Source organism: Triticum urartu, chromosome 2A (genome assembly GCF_056163025.1).
Source record: "Triticum urartu cultivar PI428250 chromosome 2A, HENAU_Tu73, whole genome shotgun sequence".
NCBI lineage: Eukaryota > Viridiplantae > Streptophyta > Magnoliopsida > Poales > Poaceae > Triticum > Triticum urartu.
Genome location: NC_141874.1, coordinates 91,128,412 through 91,145,137, shown reverse-complemented (window position 1 = coordinate 91,145,137; position 16,726 = coordinate 91,128,412). Strand labels below are relative to the sequence as shown.

The 16,726-nt window shown below is 47.7% G+C and overlaps 1 protein-coding gene across 1 annotated transcript; it reads right to left on the bottom strand.

Moving 5' to 3' along the window:
• Positions 1–3,152: 3,152 nt before the first annotated feature.
• LOC147983991 (F-box protein At3g07870-like) lies at positions 3,153–4,613 on the bottom strand. The gene is made up of 2 exons (XM_087540940.1): positions 3,460–4,613; positions 3,153–3,204 (listed from the first exon to the last, which is right to left on the bottom strand). Exons 1-2 carry the CDS (start codon positions 4,611–4,613, stop codon positions 3,153–3,155), a joined length of 1,206 nt encoding a protein of 401 aa, XP_087397066.1.
• Positions 4,614–16,726: the final 12,113 nt, after the last annotated feature.

Sequence of the window (16,726 nt, the reverse complement as noted above, 5' to 3'; positions counted from 1 at the left end):
GGCCTCCGTCGGAGTGAGTAGCGACCACATACAGAGCAATGTAGTGGCCCGGAAAATAACCTGCAAAAAATGAATATTTGTTGTTCTGTTAAAAACCAAATCATTTCTGCAGTTCCAGACTGCCCATAATAAAGCACATACTCCTACACGAATATGTCTCGTTGTTTCGATATCTATCCCATCTAGCCACCTCCCAAATAACGCGGTGATAGAATTCGGAGGAGCAATGTTAAATGCTATGTGAACCGATCGCCACAATTTTTTTGCCAGAGGGCAATCAAGAAAGAGGTGTTTGATAGATTTGTGTTGGTCGCAAAAGCTACATCTTGTAGATCCTGTCCAATTGCGTTTGGCCAAGTTATCCTTAGTTAAAATAACTTGTTTATGCACAAATCACATAAACACTTTGATTTTCAAAGGTACTTTGACTTTCCGAACATGCTTCGAACGCGGAATCGTGCTAGAATTGATAACATCCAAATACATGGATTTGCCGAAAAATCTCATTCTTATTTAGTTTCTAGCATATCCTATCGGGCTGTTGAGTTAGCTAAATATCCATCAGATTCTCACAAGATGGAGCCACGATTCCCAACGGTTTCCCACTAGCGTTCTCCGAAATTGTATATTAAGTGGAGTGGACTGCAACACTGTTGCAACATACGGGTCTCTACGTTGAACAATGTTATATAGCGACGGATATTGGAGTGCGAGGGGCGTCTCCCCCAGCCATGTATCCTCCCAAAACCTCGTAGTGGTACCGCTTCCAACTATAAACATAGTCATGTTGAAAAAGAGTGATTTAATTCTCATCAATCCTTTCCAAAAAGGCGAATCAGTCGGTCTCACTGTCACCTAGGATAAGGTTTTAGAGTGAAGGTACTTGTTACGTAGGATCTGCGCCAAGTGGCCTCTGTCTCTACAGAAAGCTTAAACAACCACTTGCTAAGAAGACATCTATTCTTCACCTCCAGATTTTCAATACCTAGACCTTCTTGGTCTTTCGGCCTGCAAATGATATCCCATTTAGCAAGTCTATACTTTCGTTTTAGTTCGTCACTATGCCGGAAGAAGCGTGATCGATAGAAGTCTAGCCTTTTCCGGACTCCAACTGGTACCTCGAAAAAGGATAGGAGAAACATAGGCATACTTGTGACAACCGAATTAATGAGAATTAATCGGCCTCCATATGACATCAGCTTGCCCTTCCAGCAGCTGAGTTTCTTCTCAAATCGATCCTCAATGCACTTCCATTCTCTGTTAGTCAGCTTACGGTGGTGGGTCGGTATACCTAAATATGTGAATGGTAAAACCCCCAACTCACACCCGAACAATTGTTTGTATGCCTCTTGGTCATCATTAGCTCTTCCAAAGCAAAACAATTTGCTCCTGTGGAAGTTAATCTTTAACCCTGTCAATTGTTCGAATAAGCATAACACCAGCTTCATGTTTCGCACTTTTGCCAAATCATGCTCCATGAAGATGATAGTATCATCAGCATACTGTAATATGGAGACACTGCCATCCACTAAGTGCGGAACAAGGCCACCTACCTAGCCCGCATCCTTAGCCCTTCCTATGAGAATTGACAACATATCGACCACTATGTTGAATAAAATAGGGGACATCGGATCTCCTTGTCTCAGACCTTTGTGTGTTTGGAAGTAGTGACCTATATCATCATTCACTTTTATCCCAACACTCCTTTTTTGCGTGAAAGATTCTACCTAATGTCTCCAGGCGTGATCAAAACCTTTCATACGAAGCGCCTGTTGGAGGAAAGGCCATTTGACCTTATCATATGCTTTCTCAAAATCTACTTTGAAAACAACTCCGTCTAGTTTTTTCGTGTGAATTTTATGGAGTGTTTCATGTAAGACAACAACCCCTTTTAGGATGTTTATGTCCGGCATGAAGGTAGTCTGGGACGGTTGAACCACAGAGTGAGCAATCTGTGTGAGTCTATTGGTACCGACCTTGATGAAAATTTTGAAACTTACATTAAGAAGACAGATTGGCCTGAACTACTCAATACGAACAGCCTCTGTCTTCTTAGGCAGTAAAGTTATCGTTCCAAAATTTAATTAAAACAACTGAAGCTGTCCAGAGAAAAAAATCATGGAACATCGGAAGCAGACCCCCTTTGATAATGGGCCAGCACTTTTTATAGAACTCCGCCGGAAAACCATCCGGCCCTGGAGCCTTATTGTTCTTCATTTGTGAAATGGCCTCAAACACCTCTTTCTCCGTAAATGGGGCAGTTAAAATATCATTCTCGTCCGCCACATGTTGAGGGACATCCTCAACCGTGGACTCATCTAAGGACCCAAAGTTATCCTCTGGAGGCCCAAAAAGTTGCTTATAGTATCCTCTTGCATTATCAGATGGATGTAAACATCATCAAAGGGCAAGTTATTGTGTGGCTATGTTGCATTATCATTGTTGCAAAATTATGTCGTGAATGTGATCCAAAATTATGTTGTTGTTGTGATGATCTGCAAAATTATGTTGTTACAAAATTAAGTCACGCAAAATTATGTTGTTGTTGTTGTGACGCAAAGATCACATTTTAATTTTAATTATCCAATAATCTTTGTCCCAAAATTATGTTATGGCTGTGGTGAAGTGGTGTTGTTATGATGACATATTGATTCTAAATCATGCAGAATTATGTAGTTGTTGTGACGATCTACAAAGATCACATTTTTTATTTTGATTATCCAATACTCCGTCCGTTCCAAAATATAGTGCTTCCTCTATTTTCGTGCTTCAACTTTGACCATAAATTTAACCAACGAGACCGACTGCGGCGGGAGCGAAAGTTATATCAGTAAATTCGTATTCAAAAGAAGTTTTCAATTATATAATTTTTTTCTCCTGCCGCAGTTGGTCTCGCTGGTTAAATTTATGCTCAAAGTTGGACCTCGAAAAACGCGGGTGCACTATATTTTAGAATTGAGGGAGTAGTACAAATTAAGGCAATCCCCCCCTGTGAAACAATATTTGTATGTGCAAGGGAATGTGGGGGATTTCAAAGGATTTGGTGAAGGGAAGGGGATCACCAAATCCCCTACAATCCCCAACTCCTTGGGGGCTGAAAAAAAGCTTGTGCCAAACAAGGCCTAAAGGATGTTCGAAAATTGTTTTCATGCTCAGCAGCAAAATGGTGGTACAGAATAATCAAACACGGTACAAATTTCAATCCTGGTACATTATTCAAAATTTAATTAGAAAACCCAGACAAAAAACTTAGGATAAACCACAATTCCTTAGGAGCATATGTCCATCATCGTCTCGTCTTGGGACGGCGGCAATTCAAAGACGCGTGGCGAGAGCAGAGTGGGACGGTAACCCCGACGGATCATCCATCGCCATTCGTATGATATTGTAGCCGTCTGGAGCTGTTTGTTCCACTGTAGCAATCGACCGTGGTCAGGAATGGACGACCTCGTGTCATACCTGTGCAAGGTGTCGCTGCGCGTGTAGCAGAGTGTCTCATATTGAAACCACGCACTCCACGGTACCCTGCTCCACGGCCTTCGGGTGTTGAAGGGATGTTCCACTTCCACGAAGAAGCTGTAGTGCAAATCCCAGTGCGGCTCCTTCTCGCTGTCCGATTCCTTGTTCTCCGTGCTCATGACCCAGAAGCGGATGGCCTTGGGGCGACCACCGCTGACCATGTGTGCGGCGAGGCACAGACGCCCCTTCAGCTCAAAGGCCAGTGGATTATCATATTGATATGTCACGAGATCGTTTGGGAGAGGGTAAACGCGGCACGTCTCGGCAGGCACGTCCACTACCAGTACTCCGGCAGCCTCCTCTCCCATGGGTGCATTCCAGCCTTTGGTGACCACGTGAAGTTTACCATCGATCATCACTGGCGCCGAAATGCTGTTTCTTCTGTTTGGTGGGCGAGAGGGTGAGAGGAACGAGTCTTTGCGCCACCCGCGGGCGTCACCCAAGGTGTAGACGTTCACGTCCACCCGCTCTTCAGAGGAGTACGAGTATGGCGGAAAAGAGAAGCGGAACAGCTTGTACTCGTTGGTGGGCGGACTGAACCCAAAGACAAAGAAATACACATGGTTCTTGTTGCTGAGCGGAGGGGCCGTGGGAAGCGCCAGCGTCTCGCCGGTGACGGGGTTGCACACCACCGCCGGCGCCTGACCCTTTCGGTCCTCTAGCACGAAGCAGAGGAGGCCGTTGCAGATGTTGACGAGGCCGTCGCTGTGGGGCTTGGCGATGAAGCACATGGGTTTGTCCGAGGATAAGCTGAAGACGCCCGTCTTCATGCTCTGGCTGAGCTCGCATAGTACACCGGATAGGAGCAAGAACTCGGCCTCTGCAGAGAGCGCGGCATGACTCGCTGCGTGGAGCTTGCGGAAGGAGGGGTCCTTGACGACGCTGCGCCACTGCCGGGAGACGCAGCAGGACCGGGCCACGTCCTTGGTCGGCAGCTTCATCAGGATTTCCTGTAGCATCTCATTGGGGATCTCCAGGATGCTGCCGGAGCAGCAGCCATCAGCCTCGCTGAGACGACGACGTCCCACTGCAAATGGATAGACTTGTGATTGTAGACCATCGACATCGACGTCCCAAGGCAAAGAGATGCGCATCGTACTCGGTGGACCGCAGCCAGAGCCGGCAACTCGAAATCAATCGACGTGTAAGTTTTGACCCTAGACTTCGCATTTATACTGTAGGGCACGACCGTACGAGTTGCCGAGTTTGAGTCAAGCAGGTATTCCCGAGTTCGAGTCGAAGACGGTACCGCGCTGCGTGGGAGGCGAGGGGCTCTATGCTCAAGAAGACCTTCTCCGGTACCACCAACCGCCGCCGCCGCCGGCTACGTACCCACCGGTCGCCGCCGTGCTAGCCAACCGTGGGATCAGGCGTTGACCGAGGCTGCTCGCAGCCTCCTTACCGCACGGCTCCGACCCCAAGCTTGCCGCCGGCCGCCACTACAACCTCGTCATCTACACAATTTGCTGTCGACCGACCACCCCTCCTACCTCGACGCCAACAAATGACATATGATGGATATGGATAATATATATGCATCTATGGATTATATGTAAAGTTTGGATAGTTTCCCGCAAAAAAACAGAATACCTTTTTGATGGATATATATAGATTTTTTATGAATGTATGTATTTATTTTTTGTTTGTAAATGAATGCAATGCATGTTCGTCGCTGCTTCAAGGACCCGCACCGTGAAGTGGATCCTGAATTGATCGAAATGCAAGATGACCTCACTTACAAAGAGCATCTGATCCGCATTCTAGAAGAAGCTGAACGTTGAACCCGTCAGAAGGTTATCAAGTTCGTTAAAGTGCAGTTATCGAATCATACTGAAGATGAAGCCACTTGGGAACACGAGGATAATCTTCGTGCGGAATACCTCGATCTTTTACCTTCTACCTCTTAATTCTCGGGATGGGAATTCCTTTAAGAGGAGGAGAGTTATAACACCCCTATGTAATGAGCTACAATAACCCTCTCTGATTAAGCTAAATCATTTTGCTAAACAACGCTTGACCATCTTGATCAATATCTCATTTCAAATTTCACTTTGAATTCAAATTCAAAGCATAAGTGAAATAAAGAAATTCATAAACATGAAAACAAAAATGTCCAAAGTGTTGCAAATAATCACTCGATGATTGTCATGGTAAAAATATATTTTATAAAATGGTTTAATGCTCTAAAACAATTAAAATAGAGGGCAGAATAATATTTTTATTGCTTTTAAATTATAAAAAATTCCAAACTAATTGAAATAAGTGCTAAACTTCCTGTGGCAGTGGCCTAATTTGAAATACTAGATTAGGTGCAAGTTTTATATTTTATAAAACTAAAATATTTTTGTTTTAAAAGAAAAAGAAAAAGAAGAAGAAGTGGCACTGTGCCACAGCCCCGCACAGTGCCAGGCCAGCCCAGCAGCCCAGCCTGCCCCTCCCCATTGTCGTGCACCCCGCTACAGGGGGAAGCCAACCGAGGCGACCGAGCGCGTCCCCACCGGACCGCCTCACCGTCCTTGCCGTTGAGGGGATAAGGGCGACGCCTCGGGCTCCCCTCCCACTCACCTCGCCGACTCATCCACCCCCCTCGCTCTCTCTCTTCCTCTCGCGCTCTCTCCATTCCTCTAGATCCGCAGCACCCGACCGCAATGCCGCCATGGCCGTTGACGCCCACGCGCCCACTTAGCCTCCCGCCGTCCCTGCTCACGCCAGGAGGGCCGCCATCGACCACTACGTCGACTACGACCACCAGCTGGAGCCGAGGACCACTGCGACGCTGCACCGACCGCTTCTTCCTCCTTGCGACCCTGTGATACGTCTCCAACGTATCTATAATTTTTTATTGTTCCATGCTGTTATATTATCATTCTTGGATGTTTTACAATCATTTTATAGTCATTTTATATCATTTTTTGGTACTAACCTATTGACATAGTGCCCAGTGCGAGTTGCTGTTTTTTGCATGTTTTTTACATCATAAGAAATCAATACCAAACGGAGTCCAAACACAACGATACTTTTTGTGGATTTTTTTGGAACCAGAAGACATCCAGTGGGCCAAAGAAGTACTGAATAGGGAGGCTGCTACCTCTTGAGCATGCGTTGGTTTTCCCTTGAAGAGGAAAGGATGATGCAGCAAAGTAGCGTAAGTATTTCTCTCAATTTTTGAGAACCAAGGTATCAATCCAGTAGGAGACTACACGCAAGTCGCCTAGTACCTGCACAAACAAACAAGAACCTCGCAACCAACGCGATAAATGGGTTGTCAATCCCTTCGCGGTCACTTACGAAAGTGAGACCTGATAGAGATAATAGGATAAATATTGTTGGTATTTTTGTGGTATTGATTGGAAAATAAAGATTGCAAAATAGATAGTAAACTAGAATGTAGATTGGAAACTTATATGATGTAAAGTAGACCCGGGGCCATAGGTTTCATTAGTGGCTTCTCTCAAGATAGCATCTATTACGGTGGGTGAACAAATTACTGCCGAGCAATTGATAGAAAGGCACATAGTTATGATGATATCTAAGGCAATGATGATGAATATAGGCATCACGTCCGTGTCATGTAGGCCAAAACGATTCTGCATCTACTACTATTACTCGACACATCGACCGCTATCCAGCATGCATCTAGAGTATTAAGTTCATAAGAATGGAGTAACGCATTAGGCAAGATGACATGATGTAGAGGGATAAACTCAAGCAATATGATATAAACCCCATCTTTCTATCCTCGATGGCAACACACTAGTAGAAAAAGTGTCAAATGTGAAGCAAATTAGTGCCGGTTTGAATTTGAGCCGGCACTAATGTGTCCATTAGTGCCGGTTTCAACGGCTAGGCGGGCGGACATCATTAGTACCGGTTCGTGGTGAACCTTTAGCACCGGTTCGTGCCACGAACCGGTACTAAAGTGAGTGGTGGCAGGATGTTGTCAGTCTGGGGCCCCTCCAGCACCTTTAGTACCGGGTCGTATCACGAACCAGTACTAAAGGTCGTCCTACATAGACCTTCGTCCACCCGAGCTCGCTCTGTTCTTCCCCTTTCCCCTCTCCTCTCTGTTCTTTTCCCTCTTCCTATCAAGCTCATCACCCATTTTGCCAAAAATTTGTCAAGATTTGAAGGCCCCCATCCATTCAAATGATCACAAAGGTTAGCAACTTTGTCCTTTCATCTCTCATTGCTAGATTAGCTTGTGCAATGCTTTATATAGTGATTGATTTTTGAGTTTAGTAATTTGGTAGGAATTATATATATGTGCTAGTATTTGATTTATATGCAATTTGAGGTCAAAAATAACACTTAGTTTGCATATGTAGGTGTGGTTTATTTACTGCCTTCTAAATCTCCGTCGTAACCACCGTCGATCGCCTGCAACGTCCTGTCGCCGGCACCACCTTGTGTCGAGCCTCTTGTTCATGAAGTTTTATATAAAAAATTGATGTTTGTGTGATTTGGATATATAGTTACTCATATAATTATCTTACCCATACATTGTTTGTTATACATAGTGCCATGGTTTTGATATCCATCCCCGTCGGCCCTCGTCCGGGTTATGATTTGGATGTGGTATATTCTCTTTTAAAACTATTCATTGCATTTCGTGTTTATTACAAATTATGCCCATCAAGTTGACATAGATATTTGTATGTAGGAGGTAGTTGAACCGGAAATTCCAACCGACCCTATTGTCGAGAGGCTAAATTTAGTTGAAAGAGAAAACGAGGATTTGAAGGAAAAATTGAAAAGAATTGAGGGGGAGAAGATGGAATTGGAGTTGCATGTTGCCGATGTAATCGATGATCACAAGATTAAGATGGAGAAAATGCGCTTGAAGATTAGAAAGATTAGAAAATATGCCATTCATAGTGAGGCTTGGTATCATTATGCTGTTGGATCAATTGTTACCTTAGTTGCGATCTTGATCGCATTTGTTGTTGCATTTAAATTCTTTAGCTAGAGAGTTATTTGTTTGTTGCATTTAAGTGTTGTATGATCTTTATGTATGAACTTTATGTATTGTATTAATTTGGTGTTTTCGGTGCTGTGTATTGAAGATGAGCCGGCAATGGATGTACGATGACCGATGCTCTCCCGAGTTCATTAATGGCGTGCGTACTTTTCTGCTTGCGGCTGAGGCAAACAAGCGGGCAGATGGTTTTATGCCTTGTTCATGTGCTGGTTGTAAGAATGGTCACAATTACTCTATATCAAGAACCATTCACGTCCACCTGTTTGAGTCCGGTTTCATGCCCCACTATAATGTTTGCACCAAGCATGGAGAAAGATGGGTTATGATGGAAGACAATGAAGAAGAAGAGGACGACGACAGCTATCCTGGCCATGGGTTCCCTGAATACGATGATACAACAATGAGGGAAGAAGCTGAGCCGGCAATGCGGGAAGAAGCTGAAGAAGAGGCATCGGATGAGCCCGTTGATGATCTAGGTCGGGCCATTGCCGATGCAAAGAGAAACTGCGCAAGTGATTTGGAGAATAAGAAGTTGCAGCGCATGTTAGAGGATCACAAAAAATTGTTGTACCCGAATTGCGTAGGGAACAAGAAAAAACTAGGCACCACACTGGAATTGCTACAATGGAAGGCAGAGAATGGTGTATCTGACAAGGGATTTGGAAAGTTGCTGGTAATGATAAAGAATATGCTTCCAAAGGACAATGAATTGCCTGAGAGTATGTACGAAGCAAAGAAGGCTCTCTACCCTCTAGGGTTAGAGGTGCAGAAGATACATGCATGCCCTAATGATTGCATCCTCTACCGCGGTGAGTACGAGGATTTGAACGCTTGCCCGGTATGCGGTGCATTGTGCTATAAGATTAGCCGCGATGACTCTGGTGATGTCGAGGGCGAGCGCCCCAGGAAGAAGATTCCTGCCAAGGTGATGTGGTATGCTCCTATAATACCACGGTTGAAACGTTTGTTCCAAAACAAAGAGCATGCCAAGGTGATGCGATGGCACAAAGAAGATCGTAAGAAAGACGAAAAGTTGAGAGTACCCGCTGACGGGTCGCAGTGGAGAAAAATCGAAAGAAAGTAGAAGGAGTTTGTAGATGACGCAAGGAACGTATGGTTTGTTCTAAGCGCAGATGGCATTAATCCTTTTGGGGAGCAGAGCAGCAACCATAGCACCTGGCATGTGACTCTATGTTTGTATAACCTTCCTCCTTGGTTGTGCATGAAGCGGAAGTTAATTATGATGCCAGTGCTCATCCAAGGCCCTAAGCAACCCGGCAACGACATTGATGTGTACCTAAGGCCATTAGTTGAAGAACTCTTACAACTATGGAATGGAAGAGGTGTACGTGCGTGGGATGAACACATGGGGGAAGAATTTGACCTAAATGCATTGCTGTTCGTGACCATCAATGATTGGCCTGCTCTCAGTAACCTTTCAAGACAGACAAACAAGGGATACTGCGCATGCACGCACTGTTTGGACGATACCGACAGTATATATTTGGCTAATTGTAAGAAGAATGTGTACCTGGGACATCGTCGATTTCTTCCGAGCAGGCATCCCGTAAGAAAGAAAGGCAAGCATTTCAAAGGTGAGGCGGATCACCGGACGAAGCCTCGCCACCGTACTGGTGCTGATGTACATGATATGGTCAAGGATTTGAAGGTGGTCTTTGGAAAGGGTCCTGGTGGACAACTTGTTCCGAATGACGCTGACGGACGCGCACCCATGTGGAAGAAGAAATCTATATTTTGGGACCTGATGAAGCTATGTACCTAGGGTAGGGTCATCGGCCTATCCTAACTGCTCTACCCAAGGACATCTCTAAAAGAAACCACCTTTCAATCGACTTGGCGGTGTTCCACTCGACAGACTCGAAGACGCTCGACCAAGCAACAATCACTCGACCAAGATCCAACCACTCGACGGCCAGGAGACCTGAAGTCACTCCGCACGCTAACGGTCGGCCATTAAATAGCTTTTATGGTCATCATATCACTTTATTACTAGCGTTACCAGTAACGCTCTGCCTTAATTTACATTGAACCCTTTGTAACGTGGGCTGGCCGGGGTCCTGGCGCACTCTATATAAGCCACCCCCCTCCTCCGAGACAAGGGTTCGCACCTCTGTAACCCATATTCATACAATCCAGTCGACCTCCTCCAGGCTCCGAGACGTAGGGCTATTACTTCCTCCGAGAAGGGCCTGAACTCGTAAACCTTGCGTGCTTACAACTTCCCCACAGCTAAGATCTTGCCTCTCCATACTTACCCCCTACACTACCGTCAGACTTAGAACCACGACAGTTGGCGCCCACCTTGGGGCAGGTGTTTTAGCGTTTGTTGGAGAAGTTGCGACTTTTTCCGACCCGAATCATCATGGTCTTTGGCGGAGTTTCGGTGGAGGGCCGCGAGATCCGTCTCGGCGCGCTCACGTTCATCGTCGACGACTCTGCTTGGCTCCGGGAGGCTCCGCTCGATGTGGACGCACTCCCTGCTCGCAGGGCAACGCACTTTAGCACGTGCGTCCACAGCGTTCTCCTGCGGCAACCATCGACCCCCTATCGGTCGGCTCCTGTGTTGTCCTCACTCCCTGTTTCCTGCCGGCGCAAGCGTTGCAGTCGGTCGAGACTTCAGCGGTGGGTGAGGCACGCGGTGGCGCGTCAGTCGGCCACCCCCAGGTCGCGGCGATCGAACCCGACGAATCCCTCTACGGCCTGTTCGACTGGCTCCGCAGAGACCACATCCGAGTGCGACAGCAGCGATCCGGCGGCGGAGGTTCTGATGGTCGATGGACCGCCCAGTCCTCCCGGTTTTCCCCGTACCGACGGAGGCACGGGTGGAGGCGACCCGTCGCGTCTCCATGAGGAGTATCTTCCCGAGCCTCTCACATCGCTGCAGAGAGAAGAACTTCGCCGCCGGAACATGGATACACTGCACACTCCTATCGTTGGAGAGACCCCCGAGGCTCGCGCCTTGGAGGACCCGCGCCTGGCAAACTTAGCCGAGTGCACTCGACTGGAGAACCTCCAGCGAGCACTTGACGAGTGTGCGCGACAACGGATTCCCGAATCTAGTCGACGTCAGCTCTTCCCGCCCCCGCAGGTATATCGAACTCCGATTCAGAATTTAGCAGCTGCAGCCCGCATAGCAGAGTCGATTCAGCCTTCCCAGTCGGAGGCTGGCAGAGGCTTGCTGCAGATCAGAGCGTTACTCCGGGCAGCAGGAGATCAGAATTCCGCTGTTTCTCAGTCGCGGAACAAGATTCACAGCAGATCCGTCGCCGCGGACACAGTCCAGTCGGCTCACAGCCCGAGATCGCCCCCGAGGCATGAGGGACATGGAGACCGGCGCGACCAGTATGGGAACCATGAGCAGTATGATCACCGAGTCGATCGTGACGGTCGACGTCGAGTGCCCACGCCTCCCCCGAGGAGCGGGTCGTATGTGCCTCGCCAGCAGGATGACAGGCGCCCTCATAGTGGTGGGCGAAGGATTCCAGTCGACCCCAGAGGGCCAGTCTTTGACGCGAGATCCATTCTCGTCCAGGGTTTGGTCGACAGGAACAGGGCTCACCGAGAAGGTCACGACAGAGATGCACCTACCAGTAGCAGAGTGCATGTTTCGGGGCCAGAATGCTTTAGTAGGGCCATCAGGGCCGCTGTGATTCCTCCCAACTTCAGGTTGGCGACTGGAGTCAGTAAGTTCACTGGCGAGTCCAAGCCCGATACTTGGCTTGAAGATTACCGAGTGGCCGTCCAGATCGGCGGCGGCAATGATGAAGTGGCCATGAAACACCTCCCTCTCATGTTGGAGGGCTCGGCCAGAGCGTGGCTGAACCAGTTAGCACCTAGCAGCATTTACACTTGGGAGGATCTCTCCCGAGTGTTCGTCATCACATTTGAAGGTACGTGCAAGCGGCCGGCAGGACTGACGGAACTGCGGTCTTGTGTACAGAAGCCAAATGAAACTTTGAGGGATTACATCCAGAGGTGGATCACGTTACATCACTCGGTGGAGAATGTGCCTGACCACCAAGCAGTTTGTGCCTTCAAGGAAGGCGTCAAGTACAGAGAACTGAATTTGAAATTCGGTCGAACTGGGGATATGTCCCTGAATCGGATGATGGAGATTTCCACCAAGTACGCTAATGGCGAAGATGAAGATCGGCTCAGGAGTGGAAAACTCAAGTCAATCGCCCAAGAACCCGGGGGCAATTCCAATCGGAAACAGAAGCGGAAAGCCGAGCCAGCGGCTCCCGGGGAAGCCTTGGCTTTAACCCAAGGAAAGTTTAAAGGGAAACCTAAAGGGACCTGGAACCCTAAAAAGGTTAAAGACCAGGACGGAAATGATGTGTTGGACTTGCCATGCCTCGTCCACACAAAGAAAGATGAAGAGGGTAATTTCATTTACCTGAAACATACCACTCGACAGTGTCGACTCTTGATCCAGCAGTTCCAGGGCAAGCAGCCCAAAGATAAAGAAAAGGAGTCAAACAAAACTGAGGACAAAGAAGATAGCGACGATGGATACCCCCAAGTCAACTCCACCCTGATGATTTTTGCTGATGTTGAGAGCAAAAGTCAACTGAAAGTCATCAACCGAGAGGTGAATATGGTTGCTCCGGCAACACCAAGTTATTTGAAATGGTCTCAGACTGCCATCACGTTCGACCAGTCTGATCACCCAACGCATATTGCCACCCCTGGGAGGCAAGCTCTGGTGGTTGACCCAGTGGTTGAAGGCACTCGACTGACCAAAGTCTTGATGGATGGTGGCAGTGGTTTGAACATATTATATGCTGAGACGTTGAAAGGGATGGGCATTCCGATGTCCAGACTCAGTGCTGGCAACATGAGTTTCCATGGAGTCATTCCTGGGAAGAAGGCTGAATCACTCGGCCAGATTGCTCTTGATGTGGTTTTTGGTGATTCCATGAATTACCGCAAGGAAAAGTTGACATTTGAAGTTTTAGACTTCCAGAGTGCCTACCACGCTATTTTGGGCAGGCCGGCTTATGCACGCTTCATGGCCCGACCATGTTATGTGTATCTCAAATTGAAGATGCCTGGCCCCAAAAGTGTGATCACTATTACAGGCAATCGGAAAAAATGGAAGAATGTTTTCAGAAAGGTTCGAAGATCGCTGATGCTCAGATGGCAGTGGTGGAGTTGCAGGAATACCAGAAGACTGCAGACCAGAGTGATTTGTTGCGAGCCAAGAAGCCCGCCACAGAATCGGCTTTCCAGTCGACTGGCGATACGAAGACAGCTCACATCCACCCGACCGATCCCGGCGCTGCTCCGACTCATATCTCGACAACACTCGACTCCAAATAGGAAGAAGTGCTCATCCAGTTCCTCCATGAGAACTGGGACATTTTCGCATGGAAGCCTTCTGACATGCCAGGTGTTCCCAGGGAGCTGGCTGAGCATCGCCTGAGAGTTGACTCAAAAATAAAACCTGTCAAGGAACATCTCCGACGGTCCGCCGTCCAGAAGAGAAAGGCCATTGGCAAAGAGGTAGCTCGGCTCTTAGCGGCAGAGTTCATCCGAGAAATCTACCACTCCGAGTGGCTCGCCAATGTTGTCATGGTCCCCAAGAAGGACAAGTCACTTCGCATGTGCATTGACTTTAAACATATCAATCGGGCCTGCCCGAAAGACCATTTTCCTCTCCCCCGCATCGACTAGATAGTCGACTCGACTGCGGGATGTGAGCGACTGTCTTTTTTAGAAGCCTATTCCGGGTACCATCAGATCCGTCTGTATGGATCTGACGAGATCAAAACAGCTTTCATCACTCCATTCGGGTGCTTCTGTTATGTTACCATGCCATTCGGCCTCAAGAATTCCGGAGCCACATTCATGAGGATGATTCAGAAGTGTTTGCTCACCCAAATCAGTTGGAATGTGGAGGCGTACATGGATGATATTGTGGTCAAGTCACGGAAGGGTTCCGACCTGTTGACTGACCTTGCTGAAACCTTTGCCAACCTCAGAAGGTTTGATATCAAGCTTAATCCATCAAAATGCACATTCGGGGTTCCTGGCAGAAAGTTACTTGGTTTTCTCGTTTCTGAATGGGGAATCGACGCCAATCCAGAAAAAGTTGGTACTATACTCCGAATGAAAAGTCCTGCGCGAGTGCACAATGTTCAGAAGCTTACTGGTTGCTTGGCCGCCCTAAGTCGATTCATATCTCGTCTCGGTGAAAAGGCATTACCTCTTTACCGATTGATGAAGAAATCTGACAAGTTCAAGTGGACTCCTGAATCTGACGCAGCGTTCGCAGAACTCAAAGCTCTGCTCTCCACCCAGCTGGTGCTTGCTGCCCCAATCAGCAAGGAGCCTTTGCTGCTTTACATTGCAGCCACAAGAAAAGTCGTCAGTACGGTACTCACGGTCGAGCGGGAAGAAGAAGGGAAAACCTTCAAATTTCAGTGCCCAGTGTATTATATTTCTGAAGTCTTGACCCCATCGAAGCAAAGATATCCTCATTATCAGAAGCTCGTATATGGGATTTATATGACCACAAAGAAAGTTGCCCACTACTTCTCTGATCATTCCATTACAGTCGTCAGCGACGCTCCATTGTCAGAGATCTTGCATAACAGGGACGCAACTGGTCGAGTGGCAAAATGGGCGATTGAGCTCCTTCCTCTAGATATGAAGTTTGAGGCAAAGAAAGCTATCAAGTCCCAGGCAATCGCGGATTTCGTCGCCGAGTGGATTGAACAGCAACTGCCGACTCAGGTCCACTCGGAGCACTAGACCATGTTCTTTGACGGTCCCAAGATGATAAATGGTTCTGGAGCCGGAGGGGTGTTGGTCTCTCCCAGAGGAGATAAACTCAGATATGTTCTTCAAATCCACTTTGATTCCTCTAACAACGAGGTAGAATACGAAGCACTTTTATATGGGTTGCGCATGGCCATTTCACTCGGCGTCCGTCGCCTCATGGTCTATGGCGACTCAGATTTGGTGATCAACCAAGTGATGAAGGAATGGGATGTCAGAAGTCCAGCCATGACTGGTTATTGCAATGCAGTGAGAAAACTGGAGAAGAAATTCGAGGGGTTAGAGCTTCATCACATACCCCGACTGAAAAATCAAGCAGCTGATGATCTGGCAAAAATAGGTTCCAAAAGAGAAGCCATTCCCAGCAATGTGTTTCTGGAACGCATCCACACACCATCAGTCTAGGAGGATCCCTTCACTGAAGAGGCCCCGCAGCCAAAAAGTGCCACGGATCCGACTGAAGTCGAAGTGCCAGCTATGGTCGACTTGATCATGGAAGTCCTGGTTATCACTCCCGTCTGGACGGAACCGTACATCGCGTACATCCTAAGGAAAGAACTCCCAGAAGATGAGGAAGAAGTTCAACAGATCGTCCGTTGATCCAAAGCCTTTACAGTCATAAAGGGACAGTTATATAGAGAAAGCGCGACTAGGGTCGGCCAGAAGTGTATTACACCAGAAGAAGGTCAGATGATCCTTAATGATATCCACTCGGGGACCTGTGGCCATCATGCGTCCTCTGGGACCATAGTGGCTAAAGCATATCAAGTGGGGTTCTACTGGCCAAGAGCCAATGATATGGCCAAAGAGATAGTCGACAAATGTGAAGGATGTCAGTATTACTCCAACATGCCACACAAGCCCGCGTCGGCCCTGAAAACCATTCCACTCGTTTGGCCCTTCGCTGTTTGGGGGTTAGACATGGTTGGACCACTGAGAACAGGCAGTAGCGGCTTCACTCATGTGCTGGTAGCAGTCGACAAGTTCACCAAATGGATTGAAGCCAAGCCTATCAAGAATCTTGATGCTTGCACCGCTATCAGTTTCGTCAGAGAGTTGAAATTCAGATATGGAGTTCCGCACAGCATCATCACCGACAACGGGTCAAACTTCGATTCCGATAAATTCAGGGCCTTTTGCGCCTCTCAGGGCACTCGGGTCGACTATGCTTCGGTCGCTCACCCTCAGTCGAATGGGCAAGCAGAAAGGGCAAACGGCCTAATTCTCAAAGGACTGAAACCCCGATTGATGCGCGATCTCAAGCACGCAGCAAGTGCATGGGTCGACGAGCTTCCATCAGTCCTTTGAGGATTGAGGACAACCCCGAATCGATCGATCGGAAGAACCCCATTCTTTCTAGTCTATGGAGCCGAGGCAGTCTTACCGAGTGACCTGCTTCACAACGCTCCCAGAGTCGAGCTCTAC

Coding starts and splice junctions, on each gene's coding strand:
- LOC147983991 (XM_087540940.1), bottom strand. CDS start 4,613: ATGCGCATCTCTTTGCCTTGGGACGTCGATGTCGATGGTCTACAATCA. Junction 3,205..3,459: donor CGCAGCGACACCTTGCACAG/GTATGACACGAG, acceptor ATAATGTACCAG/GATTGAAATTTGTACCGTGT.